The sequence below is a fragment of the Aulonocara sp. 'chitande type north' Nkhata Bay genome, linkage group LG19, assembly GCF_057382095.1.
Source record: "Aulonocara sp. 'chitande type north' Nkhata Bay isolate Kocher_YH1m ecotype deep benthic linkage group LG19, A_spYH_male_GT1.1, whole genome shotgun sequence".
Taxonomy (NCBI): Eukaryota; Metazoa; Chordata; class Actinopteri; order Cichliformes; family Cichlidae; genus Aulonocara; species Aulonocara sp. 'chitande type north' Nkhata Bay.
This window is the reverse complement of record NC_141362.1, coordinates 20,954,225-20,980,400: the sequence shown is the minus strand read 5'-3', so window position 1 is coordinate 20,980,400 and position 26,176 is coordinate 20,954,225. Positions and strand designations below refer to the sequence as shown.

At 41.9% G+C, this 26,176-nt stretch overlaps 1 protein-coding gene across 3 annotated transcripts in view; it reads left to right on the top strand.

Moving 5' to 3' along the window:
- The window catches only part of syne1b (spectrin repeat containing, nuclear envelope 1b), a 67,724-nt gene that overhangs the window by 12,517 nt on the left and 29,031 nt on the right, over positions 1-26,176 (top strand). For all 3 annotated transcript variants that reach the window (XM_086275664.1, XM_086275661.1, XM_086275663.1), the window contains 58 exons: positions 315-482; positions 604-762; positions 847-1,011; positions 1,172-1,306; positions 1,501-1,659; positions 1,845-2,053; positions 2,521-2,629; positions 2,799-2,963; positions 3,510-3,677; positions 3,793-3,969; positions 5,756-5,896; positions 6,044-6,204; positions 6,397-6,547; positions 6,862-7,089; positions 7,192-7,290; positions 7,405-7,592; positions 7,771-7,894; positions 7,988-8,154; positions 8,249-8,402; positions 9,309-9,934; positions 10,037-10,216; positions 10,363-10,513; positions 10,639-10,797; positions 11,064-11,246; positions 11,361-11,462; positions 11,568-11,771; positions 11,903-12,110; positions 12,265-12,377; positions 12,756-12,961; positions 13,044-13,193; positions 13,308-13,599; positions 13,717-13,889; positions 13,973-14,282; positions 14,441-14,605; positions 15,273-15,629; positions 15,712-15,848; positions 16,056-16,233; positions 16,319-16,501; positions 16,615-16,758; positions 17,252-17,407; positions 17,736-17,900; positions 17,998-18,170; positions 18,364-18,517; positions 18,648-18,791; positions 18,998-19,162; positions 19,269-19,586; positions 19,843-19,998; positions 20,177-20,347; positions 20,516-20,842; positions 20,961-21,113; positions 21,329-21,496; positions 21,622-21,798; positions 21,920-22,066; positions 22,146-22,271; positions 22,583-22,759; positions 23,037-23,302; positions 23,538-25,698; positions 25,813-26,150. In XM_086275664.1, the coding sequence (XP_086131790.1) occupies positions 315-482; positions 604-762; positions 847-1,011; positions 1,172-1,306; positions 1,501-1,659; positions 1,845-2,053; positions 2,521-2,629; positions 2,799-2,963; positions 3,510-3,677; positions 3,793-3,969; positions 5,756-5,896; positions 6,044-6,204; positions 6,397-6,547; positions 6,862-7,089; positions 7,192-7,290; positions 7,405-7,592; positions 7,771-7,894; positions 7,988-8,154; positions 8,249-8,402; positions 9,309-9,934; positions 10,037-10,216; positions 10,363-10,513; positions 10,639-10,797; positions 11,064-11,246; positions 11,361-11,462; positions 11,568-11,771; positions 11,903-12,110; positions 12,265-12,377; positions 12,756-12,961; positions 13,044-13,193; positions 13,308-13,599; positions 13,717-13,889; positions 13,973-14,282; positions 14,441-14,605; positions 15,273-15,629; positions 15,712-15,848; positions 16,056-16,233; positions 16,319-16,501; positions 16,615-16,758; positions 17,252-17,407; positions 17,736-17,900; positions 17,998-18,170; positions 18,364-18,517; positions 18,648-18,791; positions 18,998-19,162; positions 19,269-19,586; positions 19,843-19,998; positions 20,177-20,347; positions 20,516-20,842; positions 20,961-21,113; positions 21,329-21,496; positions 21,622-21,798; positions 21,920-22,066; positions 22,146-22,271; positions 22,583-22,759; positions 23,037-23,302; positions 23,538-25,698; positions 25,813-26,150 (12,890 nt within the window). The remainder of the gene's footprint in view (positions 1-314; positions 483-603; positions 763-846; positions 1,012-1,171; positions 1,307-1,500; positions 1,660-1,844; positions 2,054-2,520; positions 2,630-2,798; positions 2,964-3,509; positions 3,678-3,792; positions 3,970-5,755; positions 5,897-6,043; positions 6,205-6,396; positions 6,548-6,861; positions 7,090-7,191; positions 7,291-7,404; positions 7,593-7,770; positions 7,895-7,987; positions 8,155-8,248; positions 8,403-9,308; positions 9,935-10,036; positions 10,217-10,362; positions 10,514-10,638; positions 10,798-11,063; positions 11,247-11,360; positions 11,463-11,567; positions 11,772-11,902; positions 12,111-12,264; positions 12,378-12,755; positions 12,962-13,043; positions 13,194-13,307; positions 13,600-13,716; positions 13,890-13,972; positions 14,283-14,440; positions 14,606-15,272; positions 15,630-15,711; positions 15,849-16,055; positions 16,234-16,318; positions 16,502-16,614; positions 16,759-17,251; positions 17,408-17,735; positions 17,901-17,997; positions 18,171-18,363; positions 18,518-18,647; positions 18,792-18,997; positions 19,163-19,268; positions 19,587-19,842; positions 19,999-20,176; positions 20,348-20,515; positions 20,843-20,960; positions 21,114-21,328; positions 21,497-21,621; positions 21,799-21,919; positions 22,067-22,145; positions 22,272-22,582; positions 22,760-23,036; positions 23,303-23,537; positions 25,699-25,812; positions 26,151-26,176) is intronic.

Here is a 26,176-nt window from a genome sequence, read left to right as displayed (position 1 = left end):
TTTGCACTACTTTGTATTCCTGAGCAAAGGAGGTCTTTAAATGAAATCCAAGCTGTGAGATTTAACCTCTTAGATTTTCTAGCCCATGGTTTATTAAAATTAAATCAAGAACTGCCACTTCCTACAACATCAAATGTACCATTTTTATTAAGAAAATAAAAGCTAAACTGCTTTTTTACTCTAATAGAACATTTTGTTTTTACATACTGACATTTTTTTTTAAAAATCATAATGGATGGATAACCTGTATTGAACTTAAGGATAATGAAGTTTCTTATGATGAAATATTATTACCATTTCTCTCCTCCAATCAGATACGGGAGAGATGTTTGCCTCTGCTTCGGGAGTCTCAATCGCTTTTACCTCCACTGGAGGAAATGGAGAAGAATATCACAGGCTTCTACCAAGCTCTGGAGAAGGCTAGTCATATCACCAGCACCACCGACTCGGAGGGACCAGTAGACTTTAAACAGAAATGCCAGGTGAGTAACTGTGAAATACACTGAGGCATTTTAGTAGTTCGGATTTCGAGCAGATTTATGTATGTTTTAGCCTAAACTAACTAACCTAAGCTAACACCCTACCTGTCATTTAATTCTACAGGAACTGGCAACCTTCACACATAGCTGTAAGAAGTGTCTGACAGTAATAGAGAAAGACCACCAGACCATCCAGAAAATAATGAACAGTAGTAAAACCCTCGAGCATATGGATATGGGTCTACTGCAGAAACGGGTAGCAGACCTGCAGACCTCATCACAGGTAAACATCAAGACCTGCTGTCTTCTCCACCGTAATCAGTGACTGAATTATTTTAGCACTAAAAATGATTTGTTTTGTGCCTAGAACTTGATTAAAGAGTCCACAGAGTGGAGAAAACATGTGGAGGCCAACAGCAGTCTAATGAAGAGATTTGATGAGTCACGGATAGAGCTGGAGAAGGTTCTTAAAATGGCACAGAACTTTCTGACAGAAAGAGGCAACCCAGAAGAGCTGCTGAAGAAACACACTGTGAGTGTACTTTGCCAGATTCAGATGTTTTAGATCGTTCATATCAGTTTATGACAGTATACACGGTATTGAATCCCAGTGCAGTAACATGTACAACAATGAAACAAAGTATAGTCTGTGCAAAGTGTTAAACATGATGAGCAGTTATGGGTTTTTTCAGGAGTTCTTTGGACAGCTCGACCAGCGGGTCTTGAACACTTTCCTGAAAGCTTGTGATGAGCTGACAGACATTTTGCCGGAGCAGGAGCAGCAGTCACTGCAGGAAACAGTTAGAAAGCTGCATAAACACTGGAAGGTTGGTGTCAAGGATGTTTAATCCATTAATTTAAAATGTTTTCAATCTCAATATGACTTTTATAAGATAGTAGGAAATTCTTAAAATGTACTGGAATGACTGAAACTCTCTCTGCAGCTTTTCAAAAAGTTGGTGCAAACAAACTGTGCTGCTCAGAGTCTGACAGCTTTGCTGTTGTCTTTCTCCTTTTTCAGGATATACAGACAGATGCTCCCTTTCATCTCCTGCATCTGAAGGTGGAGGTGGAAAGAAGCAAGCTGATGTTGTCACTGCAAGAGTGCCAGGCAGAGCTGACCAGGGAAAACCGCCACCTGGCTAGCATGGGGAGCGAAAGGCTCATTAAGGAGCACAGGGTAAGCACAGTGTAGATGGCTGGCTGGCCTGGTTACATGTATTGATTAACTCAGTGTGAATCAATTCACTGCCTCGCACAGTAAGTGTGTCAAGAGCTGAAGCTCTTTCCTGTCACCCAGCTTAGCAGCATTTTGTTTTGCCTTGGATTTACATGCATTTTCTGCTTTATATAAATGGCCTTCAGGCCTTCTTTAGGGAAAAGGGTCCACAGTCTATATGTGAGAAAAGGCTGCAGCTGATGGAGGAACTTTGTCAAAAACTCCCCGAGGGTGACCTGGCTCACCAGACCTTGGAGACGGCAAGAAAGGACTTTGCTGAGGTCCGGGAGGAGATTGAGAACACTCACCAGAAGCTAATGCAGCACCAAGATAAATGGAAGGAGTACAACAAAAGGTGCAATAATGTTATAAAATTAGTCATTATGATTCATTTCTTTCAGTGTAAACACTTTCTGTAAATGTCACATACGCACATACTTTAGAATTTAACCTCGTGTTTTGTGGCGCTGCAGCAATAAAACTGTGTGTTTGTCATTGCCGTGCAGTGCCACACATTCCTGGCATACCCGATGTAATCATGTTAACATTTTTTCATTCACTTGAGAAAAAGAACAGTAGTTGTAGCAGTTACGAGTGTATTCAGTTTTTGGTGCAAAGATCACAGATTCCAAATTATGTCCATCCATCCATTCTCCTCCACTTATCTTTATCAGGGTCACGGGGGGCTGGAGTCTATCCCAGCTTCCATAGTGCATCTGATATTTAATTATATATATATTTTTTTAGAGAAGTACTCATTTTCTGTATGAATTTAAAGTGCTGTTCAAGGTTTTCATGAGATTTGTTTTTGGTGTCAAACAGATACGCTGAACTTTCCTGTTGGCTTATATCTAAAGAAAGCCAACTAAGGATGCTGAGAAATCGAGCTAATGACCCCAATAAATATGGCACGGTGAAGGCTACCATAACGGTGAGTTAGTCCTCTTCCTAAAGTCCAAACTGTTTACTTCCTTTCCCACTTTCTTCTGTGGTGTGTCACATCTTCTCAGTGTCGTGTCTGAAGCTGTTACTGTATAAACACTCCGGGTCAGGTGACTCTTGTCCACACGGGTCGTATCACACTCTGTTGTTGTGTGCAGGAGCTGAGGAATGATGCAGAGCTACAGGAGGGGAATCTTGGCTGGCTGAAAAGCCGTATGGCTGTACTGATTGAAATCTGTGCTGACAGCGATGCCCAGAGGCAAGGAAGTGCACTGAGCAAGCTCTCCACTGATTTTAAGGGTCTTCTCGCTTCTCTGTTAGAGGTAAGTGATGTTCTCACATGTTTTTATCTTAAGGTGCCAAAAACAATTAAAATACCATACAGTAAAAATAAACTGTGAATACAGATATAGTATGAAGAGTGTGAAACTCATTTTAGTTAACTTGCCACATGCAACCCAGTTTGAGTTGGACCTACTAGTCTTTAACAAACCAGTAATTTATTCAAAAATTAGGCACAAATACTTCGTATGTAGATCTAAATCACAGTCATATTTTACTTTTTAACAGAAAAACAGTTAAAATTGGGATTATAAATGATTTCCCTCCAATTTTAAGATATAAATTTTCATGCTGTGCAGTCATCCTCTTGACAGGATGGCTCTGGCCTGTGGACCATATAAGTGAGACCACTGAATTTTATCAAAATATCTCTCATCAGCTACAGTCTAAGATATGAGTTATTAAATATTGTTACAGTTGACATCATGAAACTGACATTTTCCAGCCAACAGAAGCAGACAATAGCAATATCCAAGCATAAGTATTGTTTGTGACAGCGTTGCGTTTTCTCTGATGTCTTTAATCAGGCTGAGAAGATGGTGCTGGCTGTTGGGGATTGTGTACAATTCAGAGAAGAGGTACAAACTACACTGGAAGACCTGCTTCAGGGGCAGAAAGAGGCTCAGGCTGAGGTTACTAAAATACTGGACTGCTCAACTGCTAGAGAAGCCCAACAGATGCTGCTTGTTCATCAGGTATCCTTAGACCAAACAAATAATTCCACATTACCGTGCTTTGGATTTTGTTTTTGCTTGATTTTCTTATTGAATTTGACTCTGATAACCAAACAATTTTAATGTTTCCCAATAGCAACTATTAAAACGCCTGAAACTAAAGAGGAAGGATGTTCAGCACCTTTTCACCAGAGGCCAGCAACTCCAGGCTGAGGAAGGATTGGGGGAGACTCTGCAGCAGGACCTGCAGAGTTTAGAGAACACACTTAGCAAAATGGAACAGAATATGGATTCACAGGAGCAAAGCCTTGAGGTGAGCAGTGTTTAAGACTGATCTGAAAGCAACGAAAGCTATTGATACACTGATACACTGGCTAAAGTGATGAAACAGTGTTTTTGATGCATGCTTCTTCACCCACTAAAGTCATAAAGTTCTTTTTGTGACACTGTGCTCTGAATAATTCTGGTGAAATGAGCATATGGTGTGAAAAGTTATTCCCAGGATCTGAGCTTAATCCTGGTGTAGTGATCAATTTAGCAATTGTATTATTCAATTCAATTTAATTCAATTTAATTCGATTCAATTTGTATAACCTAGTATAAGTATAAGTAAGGGTTTTACGCCCATAAAACCATATTAAGAAATATTTGGGGGAGGAGAAGGAGGAAGTAAAAAAATGGATTTTATATGCAAGTAAGAGTATTTTAAAATTAACTCTGTAAGAAACTGGAAGCCAATGTAGCCCTGCTAAAACTGGAATGATTTGTTTTTGTTCATTACCTTCATATTTCATATAGTTCTAGATAAGTTGCAGTCTACTGAGAAGGTGTTTTTCAGAGTCATGGCAGGAAACTTCGTACTTTGGCGATAATCCTAAGATGGAAGAATGGTGGAACCAATAATGGTTCAAACCAGAATCTAAAATAAAGCCCAAGACTTTTAATTTGTGGCTGTACTACGTCAGGTGATGTCCCCAACTCATGAAAAGGCAGATCATGTTTGGTTTTAGGGCCAATTTAAAAAAGAAAATTCCAGTTTGTTTCTATTAAGTTTTAAGGCGTTTATAGTCATCAATTTGTTAATGTCAAGTGCTAATGAGATGAGTAGATCAAACATATATCTGTGTATCATCTGCGTAACTACGGTAATGAATGTTATCATATCACGTAAGGTTGCCAAGTGGAAGCACGCATTATCGCTCCACTGCTTTGCTCTCATATTATTTTGTTAAAGTGTGAGTCAAAGTCAAAGTAAACTTTATTGCGTAAGAAGTTTTTTCTGATGATAGTCAAATTGTTCATTTTCTCTCTGCTCTAACTGACTCTCTACTCTTGCGTAGTCCTCAGTATTGCTCAGTTCAGCATCTGTTGTTGTGAAGTTTGAGGCCTTTTTTATTTCTAAGCTTACTTTTATTCACAGTGCTTCCCCTTTATGTGTTTTTATATTGTTTTGCATGTTTACTCTCTCCAGGACTCTGACACAGTTACATTATACTATATATTATATAAGCTAATGTGTGTTGCTGCGTATAAATAAATGAATGAAGTAAGTAAAGGAAAATGTTATGTATAGAGGATTGAAAGGTCTGACTGATATTTTCTAATGGAGTACTGTTCTTTGAGAAGCATTACAGCTCTAAGGATGCCTCGCTGCAGTGAGTCAGATATGTTATTCTTAATGGTGCTGCTATTTGTGAGATGAGGGGTTAGTGTTGAAATGGAAATTTAAGTTCAGCCTTTTTTATGCTAGTGGTTATACTGATAATCAGTAATGAATTTAATGTTTGTGCAGTTGCTGCCTTGTATGGTGTGGTTTTTGTCAAGTGTTAGCAGTGCTGACTCATCACCCCTGCTAATAGGTGCAGACGCTATGGTGTCATTTGCATACATAATAGTCATACCGAGCAGGTTTGGTATAGTGCCGTGTCATTGTGTTCTGTTAGTGTGATCTTTACGTGTTTTTTCTGCCACTGGGGGAATGATTATTATCTTGCAACAACATTTAAATATGAAGGTTTGATAACAGCACTAAACACAATGAATGGATCTAAAAATAATGCTGATCTGACCTTAATGAGTTTGACGATTGTCATTCCCAGGTCACACTGGCAGCCTGGCAGGAGTTTGACAGCCAACAGGAAGCAGTTCATGAGTTTGTTAACAAAGCACGCTCAACAATGGAGAGAGACCTGAACTTCAGCAGTCCAGAAAGTCTGGCAGTTGAACTTGATCAGGCCAGAGTAAGTCTTCTTTTTTAAGTTAAAAAACCAAACAAATAAACAAAACCAAAAAATATCTTTTGGTTGACTCTTAACATTTAAACTGAAAGGTATGGGTTAGATAAATACTGTAGAAAACTATACTAAATGTTGCCATTTTGTGAGCAGGTACTGCTGAAGCAATGTGAAGCAAAGGCCTTACATATGAACACATTGCTGAAGAGATCAGCAGAAATCCAGCTGGGCCCCAAAAACAAGACTCTGCTTTTACAGCAAGCCCGCTCTCTCAGCGAACAAGTGGATAAAGTAGAGTCTGGGCTGAAAAAAGAGTAAGAAAATAGATTCATTGATTAAAGCTTTTATTTTGTTCGGAAACACACATACGCATACACACATTGGTGCATTTGAGAATGTGCTGACTGACATGTGCAGTAGTAAATTTAGCTGTCTTACACCTAACATGAATATCAGGCATTGCTTGCAGCTAAAAGTTATATAATTTATCATTTTTACTCCCCCAGTGTCAAAAATCTGGAAGAAATGAAAGACCAGTGGGATCAGTTTGGAGCTGGATTTGAAGCCTTTTCCTTATGGATATCTGAAAAGGAAAAACAGCTGGATGCAATGAAGTCTTCTACTTTGCCTCTGGAGGAACAGATCGACACAGTCAAGGTACAGTAGTGTGTATTATAACGCTCCAACCCATTAAAACCATAAAACCAAGTAATATTAGCCAGCAAACAATAACCACAAAGCCAAGACATTAAAGTTAAAATCGATAAGGTGTCTGAAGAGGCCATTGGAAGCAACAGTGCAATATTGCTTTGCCCATCGAGACTGTCTCTCTCGTTGACACCCACAGCAAAAAACAGTAACTACTGGTGATTTAATTGTGGGCAGGACCTCTTTTTAGATGGAGGAACACTGATTGAGTCATAAAGATCTTATTTGGACTTTATTACAGTTTAATTGTCTTGCTTTTTCAGGCTGTTGCGGCAGGACTTCAGTCTCGAGCGGAGGTTCTTTCTCAGCTGGAGACAGACTCCCAAGCCCTGGCTCAGTTTGTGTCTTCGGGGGAGGCGGCTCGCATCAAGGCTCGTTTGACCCAAATCGGCAGGTACTGGGAGGAGCTGAAGGAGAGCGTTCAGCAGCTTGATGGACAGCTGGAGGAAAGCTCTTCTCACCAGCAGAAGTTCAAAATGAGCCTAGAGGAGGTATATATTCACTGACTGATACTGCTGCAGTAACAGTGGTATATAGAAAAGATTAGAGAGATAATAATTAATGGAGTTAATCGGGTCTTAATTTTCTGTCAGGTACAAGCATCTCTTAGTGAGCTGTATACAAACCTGGAGCATCCTATCAAATCCTGCACCTCCTCATCAGAGACCTACAAAGCCCTTCAAAACCACATGGTATTATTTCTTTCTACAATTGCTCATTTTGCGAGTTAACTTTAAATACCAGTAATGGTACTAGAGTGCAGGTTGAGGCTTTGTTGGTCACTGCCATGTGTTATTATTCTCCAGGATGCCTGTCAGTGTCTGGAACGGCTGAGAGGAACCTTGCTGTCGCTGTCGGCTGGCGCCCGTCGACTGAGTGACAAAGAGCAAGCAGAGCGGACTGTGACAGAGCTAAACACCACCTATGACCAGCATGTACAGGAAGCAAAGGACAAACAGAGCACTTTGGAAAACCTGCTCTCCCTTTGGCAAAAGTATGGATTACTGTATGTAGCATAGTAATTTTAAAAGCTTTAGGATAAAATTAAGAAATGCTGATAGTTACATTTGATATCGACAATAGACAAAACAGAGCCGTGTCTCCCTTTGAAGCAAAGTGCACCCAACTCTGTAAATAAATCTTACAATTCCAATGTTTCTGATGTCCTTCAGGTATGAGAAGCAGCATTCAAACTTTGTTTCCTGCTTGGAGAGAAGTGAATCTGCGTCCAAACCAGAAAGTCCGTTCCTGTCAGCAGATAAAGCCAAGCTCCGCGGCGAGATACAGGATTTGCAGGTACAATTTATACAGACACAGTTTAACTATGAAACAGAATTCAATTAATAATATATTATTGTAACAACATGGATGAATACTTTTTCCTTGCAGGTCTTGCACTCTGAGGTTCAATCCCTTGAGAGGGCTCATGCTGAACTGGCATCTTTGGGGACATCATTGTATCCCACTGCAGAGGGAGAGAGAGTTAGTCAGCTGAAAGATGAGCTTGAAACCCTGCAGAGGAGATTGCATGTCCAAAATGAAGTTCTCCCTCGAAGGTACAATGAAATAGTCTGACTGCAAATTAAATTTTAAAGCTTGTCTTGCACTAACTAAATTGTGGAGTTACCATGGAGCCTTTTTCTACTCCAGAATCTCAGAGCTTCAGAGCCACCTTTCACTGGTAGAGCAGTTTGACCAGGCCTTGCTTAAATTCTGCCAATGGAGTGAGAACATGCTCTCAAATCTTCACTCATCTCCTCAAATCAATATCGGCAAACTGCAACCTGCTGCAACACAAGTAAAGGTAAGAACTGAAATGTTTTTCTTACATTTGCATCCCTAATACACCCGTGGCAAAGACATGCTGAAAAGACAGGTTTACCTAAACATTGTTAAGCCACCCTTTAAGACACAAAAATACATCACTTTATCTCTTAACTCTGGTTAATCAAAAGAAAAGGACTCAAGCTGTTCTTGCTGTGAGGCAACACTGCTGACCATTTTACCACCATGCCAACTTTTCCATTTACTGAATATCTATTGATGCTGCTATCTGTCTTTATTGAAGTATAAGATGCATACCTTTTCTGTGTAGCGCAGGGTGACATTGTATGTCTATTTGATCTTAAAGTCACAACCACACATACATATTTAAAAAAAAGGGAATCAAATCAGTCAAATATTTAAAAAAAAATACAAGGTGTAATCTTGAACACTATTAAAATTTTTCTTTTGAACCAAATTTAACCTGATTTTTTTTTCCCTTAATTTACTATTTAGATGTACTTCAGACATATTATGGAAAAAGTTGAATTCAAGTCTCTAAAATACCCAAATTTTGCTAAATTTAGATGTAAACCCCCAACCCCGAAACAGATGGCCACCCCTCCTTGAGCCTGGTTCTTCTGGAGGTTTCTTCCTGTTAAAAAGGGAGTTTTGCCTTCCCACTGTCGCCAAACAGTTTTCTCTGTTTTCTCTGTATTATTGTAGGGTCTTTACCATACAATATAAAGCACATTGAGGCGACTGTTGTTGTGATTTGGTGCTATTTAAATTAAATATGAATTGAACTGAATGTAACATTCAATGGCCTTTTTTTAAAGGCTATGACTGACAAAACCAACATGTTTTTCTCCAAGATAAAAGGAAATAGGCAGAGGAATTGAGCTTTCAGAGCAACAGCTGATTCTCTAAAACTTGCATCTTACAGGAGATGCAGGGGGCCCTGCAGAAGCAGTCCAGTGTGAGAGAGAGTTTGGAGCAGCAAACCGAGAAGCTCTGTCAGTTCTGTGAGCCTGGTGATGCACAGCTCCTACGTAGCAGAGCAGACAGCTGTCTGCAGCCCTACATGGAGGCCCACAATATAGCCGAGCTCCAGTTGGAGTGCCTGGAGAGGCTCGAGGCTTTTTTGCAGACCCACAGTGTGGTGACTGGAGTTTTGCGGGGTCTGAGACAGACTGTTGAAAGTGCTGGGAGCTGGGACCGTGGAAGAGTGGAGGAGCTGCAGCAAGAGCTGACAACTATTGTCCCAGACATTAGTCAGCTCGAGACTCTAGCCATCAGTCTGGACAGCAGTCTATGCAAAAGTCATCTTCACATTGGTGCTGATGAGGGTTCTCCTAAGTCATGTCGCATGCTGGCGGATTCACTTAGTGTTGAGCTGGATGCAGTGAGGAACTTGCTTGGTACTAAGCAGAGTGAAGCAGAAGCCCTGGGGGCTCTGTGGACTTCATTTAGACAGCGGAAAGAGCAGCTTCTGAAAGCCGTGGAAGATATTGAAGAAAAAGCAGACCGTCAGAGCCTTAAAGAGCCCAGCCTGCATGGCTTACAGCAACGGTAAAGTATTCCAGCAATATGTGATGTAATTCAAATGTGAAGTGGTGAAATTGACAACTGAACATAGTCAATAACTATACATATTATCCCCCTGTGTGTCAGACTTCGGTTCTTTAATCAGCTAGAGGATGAGCTCCAGTCACACCAGCATGAGGAGCAGTGGCTGAGGGACAAAGGCAACCAGCTGGCTCAGAGGGATGCAGAGTTGGCTGGAGAGGTACTGAGGGAAATCAGCTTGCTAGAGACTACATGGGAAGACACCAAGAGGCTCATTGCAGAGAGGTACAGAAGTAAAAGCAATGGGGATTCCTTCATTCTAACATGTTTTTAAGTGTGTTTGAGTGTCTTTAAACACATTTTTCTTCAATTTACTGTATTTTCCAGTTAATTTACAGTTAAAATGAAACGAACTCATTTCCGTTTGATAGACAGGAGCAGTGCAGTGTCCTTACTGAGCTTATGAGAGAATACCAAATCCTGAAAGCCTCCCTCAGCAGCACTATTGAGAGTGCTGAACCTTTGCTTGAGATAAGCTCTGTTCTGAAGGACCACGAGGAAACTAGGAGGTCACTAACCAAGGTTGGAACAAAATATATATATTTTATATCGCTTTTAGGAATTATGCTTCTATTCTTTTTCTTATATTGAGGTTCAAGACTACATTGTGTTACTTAAGTACTTTGCTGTCTTTACTTCATTTGTAGCATGAAGCAGTGAAGGTGGATCTGGCTGCCAAGCAGCATGAACTAGATCAGTTTTCCAGCAAAGGAAAACAGCTGGTGACTGAACTAAAGAAGGTCCCCGAGTGTGACTCTCAAATGATGAAAAAGGATATGGAGACATGTGTTGACCAGTGGTTGGATGTAAGCCTGACTTTAAGAGTTCATTTCTGAAGCATCAATGTTATGCCTTGTTGTTAACAATAAAGTTCTCTACTTGGGTTTTTTTTTTTTAAATCGGAGAAAAAGACTGGACTTCTATCTGTGTTGTGTCTATGTGTTAACAGAGAGCTTTGCAAGCTATACTCTGTGTAAGATGTACAACAGAGCATAAATTTAATCTACTGTGGATTAAGGTTTACTGTCCACCCAGTTTAATCAACAATGGTAAAGTGTATTCCATTTCCCAGGTGTCTGAGAGGGTAGATGACAACATTGATCGACTAAACCAGTGTTTGGGCCTGTGGGATGATGTGCGTAAAATCAATGATGATATTGAGAGCTGGACTGGCACAAGTGTGATTGAGCTAAATGAAAGCCTGAACAACCTAAACAACAGCCAGAAGATATCAGCAAGGCTTACAGAGTTGAAGGTACAGTAAGATATATGATGTCTTGGAAAACTGGCAAGGATTTGTTTTACCTGGGTTTGGTTGTTGTAGGTGAGCTTGTGCGTGACATGCTTTTCTCATTCGACAACGCCACAGGTGGAACTTGGCGAGAAGGAGCAGAGACTTGAAGACCTGCAAAGTAAAGTGGCAGAGTTGAAGAAGTGCAGTCAAAACCAAGAGACTCCAGCTAAACTACAGGTACTAAATACAACTCTGGTTTATGGTGGGTCTGAACAAACAAATATTAGCTCAAGCGCTGCAGATGAACTGGTCTTTCTTCAGTAAATACTGTGATTGTATTAGGTGTTGGAGAATGACCTGCGCAAAAAGATCTGCACTGTCCAGAAGCTACATGAGCAGGCTAAGGGAAATCTAATGGACTTCAGTTCCCAACGGAAACAGCTTGAAGACTACATCTCACAGATGTCTGCATGGCTAAAAAGTATGGAAGATTCTCTAGTTTCTTCTCCAACTGGATCAGATCCTGAGGACATATGCAGAGTGAAGGTACAGTCTAAATAATAAGCAATTTAAAATTATAGCCCTTACAAAAAATATTGATGGTGAATGCAATGTGTTTCTATAAATTTGAGAAGTTACAGTGATAATCAAAACTACATTTTTAACATGTTTTTTAGGATCTCCAGAAGGAGCTGCAAAATCAGCAAGGGAGTATTGACTCCACCAGAGAAAGCCTCAACACGTTGTGCAGAAAATATCCATCTGAGGAGCTGGCTGGTTTGGGTTCAGCTCTCACTGATCTTATCAAGACTTATGAGTCTGCAAACCAGCTTTCTGCAAGGACACTTGCCTCACTGCAGAACGGTCTTCAGCAGCAGTTCAATGGTAAGAAGGCTGGCTGGATAAAAATGTACAGGTATACTGCGTTTTAATGGGAATCCATGCTTGGTGTAAACTTTTATTATTTTATTAATTGTTTAGATTTCATTCTGTCTAAGTCTACACCTGATGTTAATTCTCTTTACCCCCAATTCCTCAGACCTAGTTCAGGAGTTTCATCGCTGGCTTTCAGAGCAGAGGGAGATAGTGAAAGAATGCTCTGACCGATCAGGAGACACTCAAATTGTGGAACGCAAACTGCAGAAACTGAAGGTACAGTGACTACTACCACTACAGTAAATAATCTTTAATCTTTCAATATATAGTAATAGTGAAGACTTTAAAGGTTTTGAATAGGTAAAAATCATAAGTAGGTGTCACTGATTCAAGATGTGATCAAATACAAAATTGCCACTTGTATTCATAAGTTTTGGCATTGACTAACAGCCAAAGAAGTGTTTTTAGAGGATGTTACAATGATGTTTTACTTGATCATTTAAATGATGTAGCATCCACAGGAAGGGGTTGTATGTGCAGTATCTGTGGTTAAAAGCATAATGTCTTTCCTCTGGCTCTGGATGCTGCTTGTGTAATGGTATGATTCACATGTGAAGGAGTTCGAAACTAAAAGTGATGTGGATTATCTATCAGGGTGCCATGGATCGTGTGGAGGAGGGTGAGGTACGTCTGACTCAGGTCTGTGAGGAAGGAGAGAAGCTCCTACTTCATCTTCCCAAAGCCAGCGCTGGGCAGGTCCAGCAGCATCTTTCATCCATCCAGCAGGACTGGGACAGCTTTGTGGAGCAGTGCAGACAGAACCAACAGATCCTGGTAGACAGTGCATCTCTTATGAAAGGGTGAGCACCTCTGCTGAACTGCATCTGTAAAGCCCTTTGTAAGCCCACTATTTATAAGCGAGGCATTTTGATTTCCTTGTAGATTTGAGGGTCGCCTTAAGAAGCTCAGATGGTGGTTGGAACACATGGAAAAGAAAATGACCACCGATCTGCTTGAAGCCCAGCAACGTGGTCCTGAAAAGGCTGTCCTGGAACAAGTGGAGGAATACCAGCAGGAAGTGCTCAAAGAAAGGTGCTAACTATACACGTTTATTTGCCAAGGAAAGACTGCTTAGTGCATTATCATTGTTTCTGAATGTGCCCAAAAGATTCAAAGCAATTAAACATCCTACCTTCCTACATGCAGGGATTCATTTGAGCGTCTCTGTCAAGAGGGGCAGGCACTTAATGAAGGTGGGCGAGGTGATGGAAGTGAGACAAGAGTTTCTGCTCAGCTTCAATCACAACACCAGGCCTTGCTGAGGCGTGTGAGAGAGAGGCTGCGCAGTTGCCAGCTCACTTTGCAAGAGCAACAGGCCTTTGAAGAGACACTGCAGGCTACCTGGACCTGGCTCAATGGTGTCCAGGAGCGCCTGGCTTCACTCAACAGCACAGTAGGAAATAAAGAGACTCTGGAAAAAAGACTAGGCCTTGTACAGGTCAGTAAATAATGTGTACCAGAAATGCAGTTATTTGGTTCACAGTGTTGTCTGGACACATTTTGAAGTGCATAAGCGATCTCATAGATCTTCCTTACTGTTTTCTCATATGTTCAGGATATCCTGCTAATGAAGGGTGAAGGTGAGGTGAAGCTCAACATGACAGTAGGAAAAGGTGAACAGGTTCTAAAGCACAACAGAATGGAAGGGCAAGAAGCTATTTGTCTGCAGCTCCAGAGCCTGAAGGATGCCTGGGCTAATATGTTAATGACATCTATGAGTTGTCACAGGTAGGAAACATGTCCTCTACACGGCATCTGATAAAAGTTACATTATCTACATTACGTGATGAAATTTTGTCATTTTTCTATAGTCGTCTGGAGTGGACAGTGGCTCAGTGGACCAGCTATCAGGAAAATAAAAGCCAGCTGCAGCAGTGGATGGAGTCAGTGGAGCAAGAGGTGGGGATGACTCTGCCTCAGCAGCCAGGCCTCAAAGAGAAGTCGGCTTTACTTGAGCGCCTCAGAGCCATCCAGGCTGACGTGGACACTCATGCAGCAGTCCTGTCACGCCTAACAGACAAAGCGGTGGAGTTGCATGAAAAAACTGGTGATCAGATTTTTGGACCAGAGTCAAGGGCAGAGCTCAATGCACACTTTGCTGATATCTCGGCTGTTGTCAAGGTGATTTAACTTCAGGCATAGGCTAAATGGTGCTTACAAATAATTACTGAATCGTTGATCATCAGTACAGGAAAACGGGACAGCTAAACAGAGTCTGGATCCAGGAAGCTGACTCATTCATAACTGACAGTGTTTTCATTGTCTTTTTTCCCCCAAAGGGTAAAGTACAGTCCATGCAAAACATCGTGTCTGAGCATGAGCAATATCTTGATGCTGTGAGAGACTTCAACGACTGGCTAATTTCAGCAAAAGAGGAACTCCAACGCTGGTCTGACCTGTCAGGAGACTCAGTTTGCATTAAAAGAAAGCTCTCCAAAGTGCAGGTGAGGAAGCTTAATAACCATAATTGCTTATATTCAAGGCAAAAAGTATTTGAGGTTATTTAGTTTTTCCACTGTGATGCACGTCTCATATTCCAGCCTGAAAACTTCCCCAAGTAAGCACTAGGGAGACAACCATAAGGAATCAAGATGTTCTTCCTCCATGCTTCTTAGCATCAAATAAGGGCTGGACATGAATCCCAGTTTTTTGTGCCAGAGGTAGCAATAATTTTATGATTTTGGCCACAGTCAAGAGCTCAGTATAATTAAGTTACCCAGTCAGCTGTGCCATTTAAAACCTAAGAAATTGTTATTTTATATTTATTTATAAAAGTGTCTAAAATATGGAGTGGGATTGTCAAACTGATAAAAAGGTCCTACAGGCAGAAAAAAAATATTTAAAATTAGAATCAGATGGAAGGAATTAATACACTGTTTAATTTGTCAGACCATGAGTGTGACTGAGCAAACAACTGGTTCACTGAGCGCATGGATTTATCCTGAAAACAAATATTAAAAGCGGGCTACATTAACTACTGAGTTTACAGGTTTCTCAGTTGACAGATATCTTCTCGTTATATCCAGCGGGGGCACAGTTTGCTGCTGTTTACAGATTTAATTAGTAGAAATTTGCATTTAATTTGTTTGCCATTCCTTTGGATCTTTCCAGGAGTTGCTTGACTCTAAGCAGCGAGGCAGAGAGAGGCTGAACCGGGTTCAAAGATGCGGAGCAGTGGCAAGAGACTACACCGGATCGGGGGGATATGAGACTATAGAGCGAGAGGAAGCAGCCCTGTTGTCATCATGGGAACAGTGGGAGCGGGCAGCACTACAGACACGTGCAAGTCTAGAGACCACACTCTCACAGATAGCAAGCTCTGAACAAGAGTTCAACAGCCTGTCAGCACAGTTGGAGCAGGACCTGCAGGACTTCAACCGACAGCTGCAGGACTGGCGACTAAGGCTGACCCAAGCAGAGAGAAAAAATGATGGAGAAGAAGCTGTTAAGGGCTGGCAGATAGCAAAGGCAAGTCTTGGCTTTAGTTTGGTTCCAATGATAAGTTAATATTAATTGACGGTCCATAACTTCATATTTGTTTTCCATTTAGGACACTTTGGAGGAACTTGTCAAAGCTGAGCCCATGTCTGATAGTCTGAAGACTAAACTAAACGATCTGTGCCGATTCTCCAGAGAAATGGGAACACAGTCGGAGAGAGTGTCTGCTCTCATCAAGGAATACAATAGGTAAGTAAAAGTAATGATGTTTTATTCCAATGTAGACCATTATTTTATACACTATACTGTGTGATACATTTTTTCATGTATTTAAAAATGATTGATCAAGAAAGTTATAACAAAAAATAAGAAAATACAATCAACAATTTCAGATTTGACTGGAAATAATGACATTGACAAAAAGAAATTCTTAAATTCGTCATGATTTGTTTCTAGTCTGAGTCTCCAAGCCTCCAGGGAGTGCCAGGGCAAAGAGAAGCTGCTGGAACAAGGTTTCCGCTCCGCCTTCAGAGAGTTCCAACAGTGGTTGGTTAATGCTAAGATCAACACGGCGAAGTGCTTTGATGCACCTCAAAATCTCAGTGAGGCCTCGTCTAGCTTTCAGAAAATTCAGGTATAGAACTAACTAAAGACCTAGCATCTATATCAAATATTTCAGCCTAATAATTGATCTTCTCATCTCCTTTTTTCCTTAACAGGAGTTTCTAAGTGATAGGGAGCAAGGTCAGTCAAAGCTGAATGCTGTGGTTGTGAACGGTGAGCTTGTCACTAGTGTCACAGCTAAAGATAAAGTTGATGCAGTTCGGGCTAAAATGAACACTGCCAGAGAGGACTGGAAAAACATGATGTCCAGTCTGCACAACAGAGAGACATGTCTGCAAGTGAGCATTCAAACACCCCTTGTCAGTAACTGGGGGCATCTTATTCCCTAAAACCATCAGTGTAGAAATCAGATTTATGCCAAGTGATGCATCAGTCTACCTGTGTGTTTCAGAATCTTGTGTCACAGATGAAGGACTTTGAGGCGAGTGCAGAACCTGTTCAGGACTTCCTAAACGCCACAGAGCTGGCTGTACAGGAGAGCAGCACAAGACTTCATGATCTCACAGCCAAGAAGTTGGAGCTTCACAAGCTACAGGTACTAATGTTCAAAATCAACCAGACTTGGAACACACATAAAGGCCAATTATGCCACTCAGTTTAAGTGTGAACCTAACTTCCATTGACAGAAGCTCTCCATTCCAGCTAAGTTACAGAGTTAAAGCATTGCTGCTCTTCACTTTAGATGCACTGCCAAGAGCTTATGCTAACTGCAAATACTTTCTGCTCCTTTGCTACTCATATGTCTTTTTAACAGTGTCCTTAATATGAGTTAATATATTTAACCTATGAAAAGACCTTTTATAACATTTTTCATTATTTAAACTTGTCCACTGACTATTTTCTGAGGGCTCGACTGCATGTCATGACCAAGAGCTTTATTGAGACTAGCGCTGGCACGATATCTCTTTCGCTTTCCTTTTTGTCATGTTCCCATCTCTAACTCCTTGTTGTTTGTCTGAATTTAACCGTCTTATATATCTGTGCGCCAGCTTGCATGTGTCTTTGATAACCTGCTTGTGCTTTTCCAGTCTGTGCTTGAGGAGTTAGCCTCTCAAGAGGTTCAGCTGAGCAGGCTGAAAGAGAAGGCCAAGCTGTTGTGGGACGAACATGCTGCCGGCAAGGGTTTTGTGCACCGTGTGTCACAGCTCTCTGCTCAGTACCTAGCTTTAACCAACCTGACAAAGGTAAAGTAATGCTTACCAAACTGCTTGAGCACTGGGGTATTTCTGGGGTAGGCGTGGAGAGAAGACAGAGGAACTAGACTGGACAGAGCTCTGACTTAATAATGTTTTACAGATCATAACTGTGATGGTACTAACTTACCTAACTAAACACTGATTCCTTTGTTTTGTTATTGCAGCTCTTTTAAATGAGGTTATACAAACTAATTTAAATGTATCTTTGCAAGATATCTAAATCTGCATGTGCACTTTGAAGTTTGAAAGTGTGAAGCGGCTGTGGATTCCATCTGTCTGGTAACTTGCTGGTTGTGTCTGCCTTATGGTTCTGCAGGAGAAGGCATCACGAATTGATCGGATAGTCACTGAGCACCAGCTTTTCTCCCAAGGTTTAAAAGAGCTGCAGAACTGGGTGGTTGACACCAGCCATATGTTGCAGACTTACTGTGCTCCCACAGCTGACAAAAATGTTCTTGACAGCAGGATGATCAAGCTGGAGGTATACCAAGTCACTATTGTTTTTCAAAAGTAAAACATACCATGTTTAATACCAGTATAGGATCTTAATAAATGCACATGGGTGGATTTTGCACCAGGCTTTGCTAACTGCACGTCAGGAGAAGGAAATTCAGCTGAAGATGCTGATCACAAGAGGAGAATCAGTTCAGAGGAACACCTCAGCTGAGGGAGTGCCTGCGGTTCAAAAACAAATACAGGAGCTAAAAGATTCTTGGGATGCTCTGCTCTCTGCTTCTATTCAATGCAAAAGGTTTGTGCATTACCAAAAGTAACAGCAAGTACTGTTTGGTTGCTTTATAGTGCATTCTTTAGTAAATGTATTTCCATGGAGAGTGTAAATGATTTACTTTGAGGCTGCATCTGTATTTTCAGTTTTTTCATGTCGTATTACCGCTGTTGCATCAAACACTGTCTCACGGTATATTAATCTTTAAATTTTATAGTCAATTGGAGGGCTCCCTGTCTCAGTGGACCAGTTACCAGGAAGATGTACGCCAGTTTGTTGCTTGGATTGAGCATGTTGAGGAGAGTCTTGATCCTGCTGATAAACAATGCCCAGAGATGAGAGATAAAACTGCAAATCTGAGCAAAGCTAAGGCACTGAAATCTTCTACTATTACAACTACTACATACTGTTTGCTAAATATACAATTTATTGTGTTAACCTTATGCTCTAATAGTCTTACAAGCATATTTTTTCAGTGGATTGTTAATTTTGGGGTTTCAGTTACTGTATGAGGAAGTGCTCACCCATAACACCCTACTGGACACCATAACAGCAAAGAGTGCCAGCATCACTGAGAACTATGTCACTCAGCTGGAACTCCAAGATCTGCAGGAGCGCTATAACACTGTCAAAGACAATGCAATGGTAATAACTCAACACATTTGACCAGTGCTAGAATCGTATGCAGAATTTCAGTTTCAGTGTTACAGCTTGAAACAAAAAAATCAACCTAAAGATGTCTGCAAAAGAATGCTTTTTTTAATAAAAAACTACAAGTGAGACTCATCTGTGGGTTAATTTAAGAAAAATAATAGCTCACGCTGAATTTTTATCGCTCTCCACTTCTTCAGAGGGCTGTTGGCAAAGCTGAGGAGCTGGTGAAAGCCCACCAAGAGTATCAACGGGGCCTTCATGCATTTGAAGAGTGGCTAGAACAGGAACAAGAGAAGCTTGGCTGCTACACCCAGCTGGAGGGTGATGTTGATATGCTGGAAGAGACTCTCCAAAAGCTACAGGTCCAGCAATTATTACTGTGGAAATTATCACTCAATAAGGATTAAATGGTTAGAAAACACTAGCATGGAGTATATTATGTGAAAGCAAGCGTTTATACAATTACAGGAACTACAGCTTCACTGCACAGAGGGCCAGGCTTTACTAAACACTCTACTGGTGAGTCGAGAGCTGGTCATTCCCTGGGGCTTGCCTCAGCTAGAAGACAGAGCTCTAGAGACCCTTCAGCAAGAGTGGCGGCTTTACCAGGCCCGGCTATCAGACACCCGAGCCCAGCTCAACAGTGCTCTAGCCAAACTTCGGCAGATGGAGCAGAAGTTCCAGCGTCTTGACAGCTGGCTAAAGGGCATGGAGACCAAAGCACAACTGCGTAGTCATCGGCGATCTGACCGTGCCACTAAAGATGCTCAGCTTCAGCTCATAAAGGTTAGTGTAGTATACACAAAAGGTAGACTTGTGACAATCTTTTCTGAGTTGTACAGATCTGCAGTGTTATTTGTAAATAATTAGTTGCTCATATTATTGTGTCACTCATTGTCTCCTCTATCAGGTCATTTAGGTTTTCTAGTTTTCATGGCTGAATGTTGAAGAAATTAATTTGCTCTGCAGTCAAGTAATGAATATAATAAAATCGAATTATCCAAGTCTGGTCCTGACATTAATAGCATGCTTCTTTAATTAGAGCTGGCAGGAGGAAGTGCTGGTTTATCAAGAAGAAATGGAGGGCCTGAGTCTTTTGGCTCAGCAGGTTCTTGATGAGACACATATTAGCAGCAGGATCAGTACCAGAGCCACCCAGATCACAGCCCGCTACCACGCCCTGCTTCTGCATTTACTGGTAACGTGATTTTGAACACAACGTCACTGGAACTGCAAATATTACTATGCCTTTATTGACATTGTGAATTTATATTTAGACTGATAATCATAAGATTTGATTAGTTTAAGTTACCCTAAGCTTTTGCCTCCTCTTTAACTTTTTCTTTGTTATGTTTACTTCTTTTTTTACTTTGCAGGAGACTATCAAACAGCTCCAGGAAGAGGTGTCTTGCATCGAAGAGGCACAGTGTGTTTTCACGACCTTCTCAGACTGGCTCAGCACAGCTCAGAATAACTTCAGCACTGTGGCTATAAGTGTTGATATAGTGGACCGCTTTGCCATGGAGAGAAAGATGAAGAAACTAGAGGTATAGTTTATTAAATAGCATCTCTTCTGCTTATACTATCTATAAAGACGTTCACAGGATTAGACCTAATACAGAAATGAATTTGTTTTTTTCTAAAGCCTGTTTACGCTGGAAGTATTATGTCACAATAGAGACATCGATCACTCATGCTAGCCCATGTCATTTCAGGCTCTTCAGGCTGACATGGAGCAGGGTCACATTTACTTAAAGGCAATGAGGGAGAAGACAGAGCGAGCAATGGCATTCTTGGAAGAGCCTGAAGCTGAGCAGCTCAAAGAGGAGGTGGGCACACGACTCTTCCAGCTTGAGGAACTTATGGCAGCTCTGCGCACAGAGCATAGCTCCCTTGAGAAGTGCATCTCCCTCTCCAAAGACTTTATGGATAAGTACAAGGCCCAGGCCCAGTGGGTGATGGAGACCAAGAACCTTTTAGCATCAAATGTAGAGCCTAAAGCTGAACTTTACCAGAAGAAGGCTCAGCTGGCAAAGTACAAGGTAACTTCATACCGCTAAATCCTTTTTAGCTTTGCACCAGTGAGAGAATGAACTTGAAAGAGAAAGAGACAACTGCTTGATTTACATGCAATATGTTTCTTCCTTGTTATGCACACAGACCATCCAGCAGACAGTCCAGTCTCATGAGTCAGCAGTGAAATCTGTCACTGAGAAAGGAGAGGCGCTGCTTGATACAGTAAACGATCCAACTATCAGCGAAAACATGAGAAGGTTGCAGGCTGATTATCAGGATCTGTGCCTGGCTGCTAAGGTATTTTTAACTGTTTCCTACTTAGATATAACTAATATAACTTGGAATGAAGGGTGTGAAATAGGTCCAATATCCTACATTTTAATCATTGCTTGTGCTATTTTTATTATAATATATGAGCAAACATTAAAAAAGTCAAACTTTGGTCCAAAGCCTATACTTTTTCAGGCGTAATTTAAAAAAAATACACAGAAATGGGTTTTTTTGTGTTTCAGGCTCAGGTCCAGAACCTTGTGGAGTGGGTGAAAGAACATGAGGATTACAACAGTGAGCTGCAGGAAGCTGAGAAGTGGCTTCTGCAGATGTCCAGTAGGCTGGTGACCTCAGACTCCATGCAGACCAGCAGTATGGAGATGGCCACTCAACAGCTTGCCAGACACAAAGTAATCAACTTCGTATTTCTTGTTCAAAGTTTCAAAGCATTGATGTTACAGTTTAAAGTAGTAGTCCAAAGTTAGCTCTGCTTTTCCTTAATTCAACAGCTTTGCTCTTGTGTCATCATTTTTAGGCTATAATGGAGGAAATAGCCAGTTTTGAGGAGCGTCTTGCCAGCTTGAAGCAGAAGGGAGAAGGTCTTGTTGCCAGTTGTACAGACCAAGTTCAAACCAAGATCAGTCAGCAGGTCCAGGCTCACATACAGGGAACCAGTGATAGCTACTCTGCAATCTGCAGTACTGCCCAACGTGTGAGTAATTGAAGACGAAGACCATACTCTTTTGTTTCTCGAGTGTTTTGTTTAAAAAAAAAAAAAGGAAAGCAAATCAAAACTGAAGGATAAAGTATGTAATGCAAAACATATTCCACAGGTCTACCAGAGTCTGGATCGGGAACTGCAGAAACATGTTAATCACCAGGACACATTGCAGCAGTGCCAAACGTGGCTCTCTACTGTACAAGAGGAGCTTCAGCTCAATGATCAGGGACCATCTGGTCTGCAGGAAGCACTGAAGCAGGTATTTAGCACTGCACAGTTTTTCAGTCTTTCAGTTATTTTTCTATAACTTATTTTGATTATTACTTTTGCAAACACAGGTGAAGCACTACAGAGCACTTCAGGAGCAGGCCAGCACTTACCTAGACCTGGTTTGCTCTGTGTGTGACCTGTCCGATGACGCCGTAAGAGTGACAGCTGCGGAGGTCCAGCAAGTCAAACTCACGGTCGGTATCTTTTTTACCTCCTGTTGCAACATAAAAGTGGATATAAAGTGTGGATATATAATCATAATATAGGTAATAGTCACTCTATTTTGCAATAAGCTCGACCAATTTTTTTGGTATGTTGAAGAACTTCAGACCAAGTGCAAAATATTGTAGCATACTAAAGCAACTTGGCTGTTAATTAAGCAATTACTCAGTATATGCTTTAATAAGGCATGCAGTGTGCTAGTGCAGACACATATACACTTTAAAATGAATCATCTTGCAAGTATTGTACTGACCATAGAAAGATTTACCATGTGTTTGTGCAGATAGAGGAACGGATGTCCAGTGCTCAAGAGCTTTCAGAGGGCTGGAGAGAGATCAAGGAACAGAAGCAAGACCTAACCAGCCTGTTCCAGGACATGGAGCAGCAGCTTCTCAGCCTCTCCAGAAGGCCAGCAGAGCTGGAGACCAAGATAGCACAAAACATGCTGTCACAAGCCAAGGTAGGATACACTATCATAATCATCAGTCCTTCATTAATGCACAGATAGGTTTACTCTTTTTCAATAATAACTATCAAGTATCCCTTGCTTCTGTACTTATATTTCTAAATTAGGTTTTACTGTATGTTTTCACTTGCTTTTTAACCATACAGCACAGTGAATCTTGATCTGTTCCCTTGTGATTGCAACATTTGTGGCCTGGGTTTTGATGGGATTAAAGTGAGATCTGCTTGGTATTTGGAAGTATTTCCGGTGACCATTCCCTATACTCACTCAGGAATGCAGCCAGCAACTTCAGTCTAAACAGAGTATCCTGACCAAGATGACTGAAACCGTGAGCAGATTAACAGGCGCCCAAGAGTCTCCAGAGCATGCAGAGCTTGACCGTCTGAGCCATTCCTGGCTCGAGCTCTGTCACCAGGCCAACAAGCTCCAGAGCCAGAGAGAGGAAGATCTGCAGAGGTCTAAAGAATACCATGAGTGTATCGCTGCAGTGGAGGTGCTGTTTGAACAGGTGTCCAAAGAGTGGGACAATTTGGCCAGGTGTGTTTTTATATGAACTATACTTCAATTCAGGAATAACACAGCTTTTGAAAATTAAATTTACATTTAACTTGGGAGGTAAATATTGTCTTCTGGGCAGAAACTGTCGAGAATAATTGTTCATCAAAAATAGAGTTTTTTTCCTAGAGTTGAATTTCAGCTCCGTAATCAAGAAAATGTAATCTTTATGTGTCCACAAATTTAAGGAAATGTTTTTTTGTGTGTGTGTTCACAGAACGGATGCCGAAAGTTCATCTCAGCATTTGGAGGCCTTGAGGAAGCTTGCAATAACTCTTGAAGAGCAAAAAGGCACTCTTGAGGACCTCAAGGATCAGAAACAGAAAGTCATCCAGCATTTGAACTTGGATGACAAAGAGCTGGTTAAAGAGCAGATCAGCCACTTTGAGCAGCGGTGGTCTCAGATGCAAAACCTAATTGAAAGAAAAATCCAAGACTCAGTCGTGACCCTAGAGGATATGCATCAAGTGGAGGCCCGTCTGAAAGAGGCTCGAGATTGGGCTGAAGAGCAGCAGCCTGCCCTGTCTGAGGCCATGAAAATGAGTCCTCCTCCTGAGCTAGCTCAGAGCTTTCTCTTTGATCACCTGAGCATCTGCAGTGAGTTGGAGGTGAAGCAGCTCCTCCTGGCTCAGGCCATGGCCGACGCTGACAGGGTGTTAGCGCGGCTGGGCCTCAGTGAACGACAGCATCTGCAGCAGCTGATTTCCGACACACAATCTGAGGTAGAATCTTTGAGTGTGAAGGTGACGCAGCGCAGAAAACACCTCAGCAAAGCTTTTACTGAGAGGACACAGTTCCTGATGGCTGTAAGTCAGTCCATCTCCTGGGTCCAACAGAATGAGAAGAAGGCTCAGGCAGAAGAGTACATTGCTTTGTTACCTGATGACCTAGCCAAGCAGGTCAGAACCTGTCGCAACATCCAGAGCAGTCTGAAGGCCTATCAGAGCGAGCTGACATCCCTCTGGTCTCAGGGGAGAGACCTGATGAGGGATGCGAGTGAGGAAGAAAGGAATGAGATTCTCACAAAGCTGCAGGAGCTGCAAAGTATCTTTGACAAAACCCTTCATAGATGTGGCCAGAAACTTCAAGAACTTGAAAAAGTGCTTATCTCTAGGAAGTATTTCAAGGCTGATTTAGAGAAAATATGCCAGTGGTTGAAGCAAGCTGATATAGTCACCTTTCCTGAAATAAACTTGATGGTTGGAGATGCTGAACTGGAAGCACAGTTGCTGAAGTATCAACAAATAGTTGAGCAGGCAATTGAGTATGAGAACCTCCTCCTAATTGTCCAAAGAGCTGGCCAGGAAATATTGCCGACTCTGAATGAAGTTGACCACTGCTATTTAGATGAAAAACTTAACACCCTTCCTCAGCAGTATAACAGCATATTAGCACTAGCCAAAGAGAAACAGGAGAAAATCCAGCAGGCCATTATTACAAGGAACGAGTACAAGTCTTTCATAGATATCACTCACAAAGCACTGAAAGAACTTGAGGAACAGTATAATAATCTGGGGACTCAGCCGGTAGGCTTGCAAACAGAAGAAGTTGTCAGCCTGCAGAGTGATTACAAAGCAATTCAGAAAGATCTGAGCAACCTGGGTCTAGCAGTGAGTGAACTGAACCAGAAGAAAGAGGGATTTCGTAGCACTGGCCAGCCGTGGCGCCCGGAGGAAATGACCCAGCTCGTGAGCCTGTACAATGGACTGAAGAGGTTGGTGGAACAGAAAGTGGAGCATCTGGACGAAACCTTGGAGTCGTTTGAGGACCACAAGGCGATGGCTATGCAGGTTGACTCTGAGTTAAAGGCCACAAAAGAGCAGCTGGTTAAAGTGAATGCAGAAACGCAGTCTGCTGAGGAGAGGCTAAAGAACTACCATGCTCTGGCAGGGAGTCTCCAGAGCGCCAACTCTCATTTGTCAAGACTCATGGAGCAGATGGACACTCTTGCTCCTCGTGTGGACCAAGCAGCCCATGATGCCTCGAAAGAGCAAGTGGTGCTCTGGCAAGAGGAGCTGCAATCCTTACAAGCTGCAGTAGGGGAGCTGATCGAAGAATGTGAGAACAGGTTTATCCAAAGCAAAGACTTTGAGACGGAGATGAAAAGGACCCTGGACTGGCTGCAGCTAGTCAGGGATGATCTTGACTGTGCTGTGATTGTGGATGTCAGGGTGGAGAAGGTCCAGGAGGAGATCAGGAAGCAGCAAATCATGCAAGAAGAAGTGCAGTCCAGGCTGAGAATTGTGGCTGCTCTCAGCAGCAGGGAAAAGCAGGAGTTTATCAGTGCCAATGAGCTTGTCCCAGCCCACGTAGATACAAGTCTTGAAGAAATGGCAAAGCTACAGGCAGATGTTCAGAAGGCACTGACTGCCAAACAGGTGGGAACATCTTTAGTGAATGTAAATGTTTCATTTTTGAAGTTGTTAGCTGTTCAGTGAATTAGATCGACGTTTCCTTTTCATATTTTTCTCATTTGATTTTTTTTGATTAAGATTACTCTGGAGGAAGCCTTGGTGTTGTGTCAGAAATACCACTTCAGGATGCAAGCAGCGTGCGAGTGGCTCGAAGATGCCGTATCTTTCCTGCAGCAAGCTAGCTTGGGTGTGGATGTGGAGAACTATGAAGAGTGTCTGAGGCAGCAGGCAGATATCATGGCCACAGAACAGGAGTTTCTCAGCCACCTAGAGGAACTGCAAACCCTCCTTCCTCAGCTGGAGAAACTGGTCAACCCTACTGCTAAAGAGCAGCTACGGGTGAGTGTGGAGTCGGCAAAGCAGAGAGGCGTGGAGGTTCGAGATCAGCTCCAGTGTCACCAGGAAGTCCTTCACAGGTAATAAGAAAAGAGTCCGATCATGC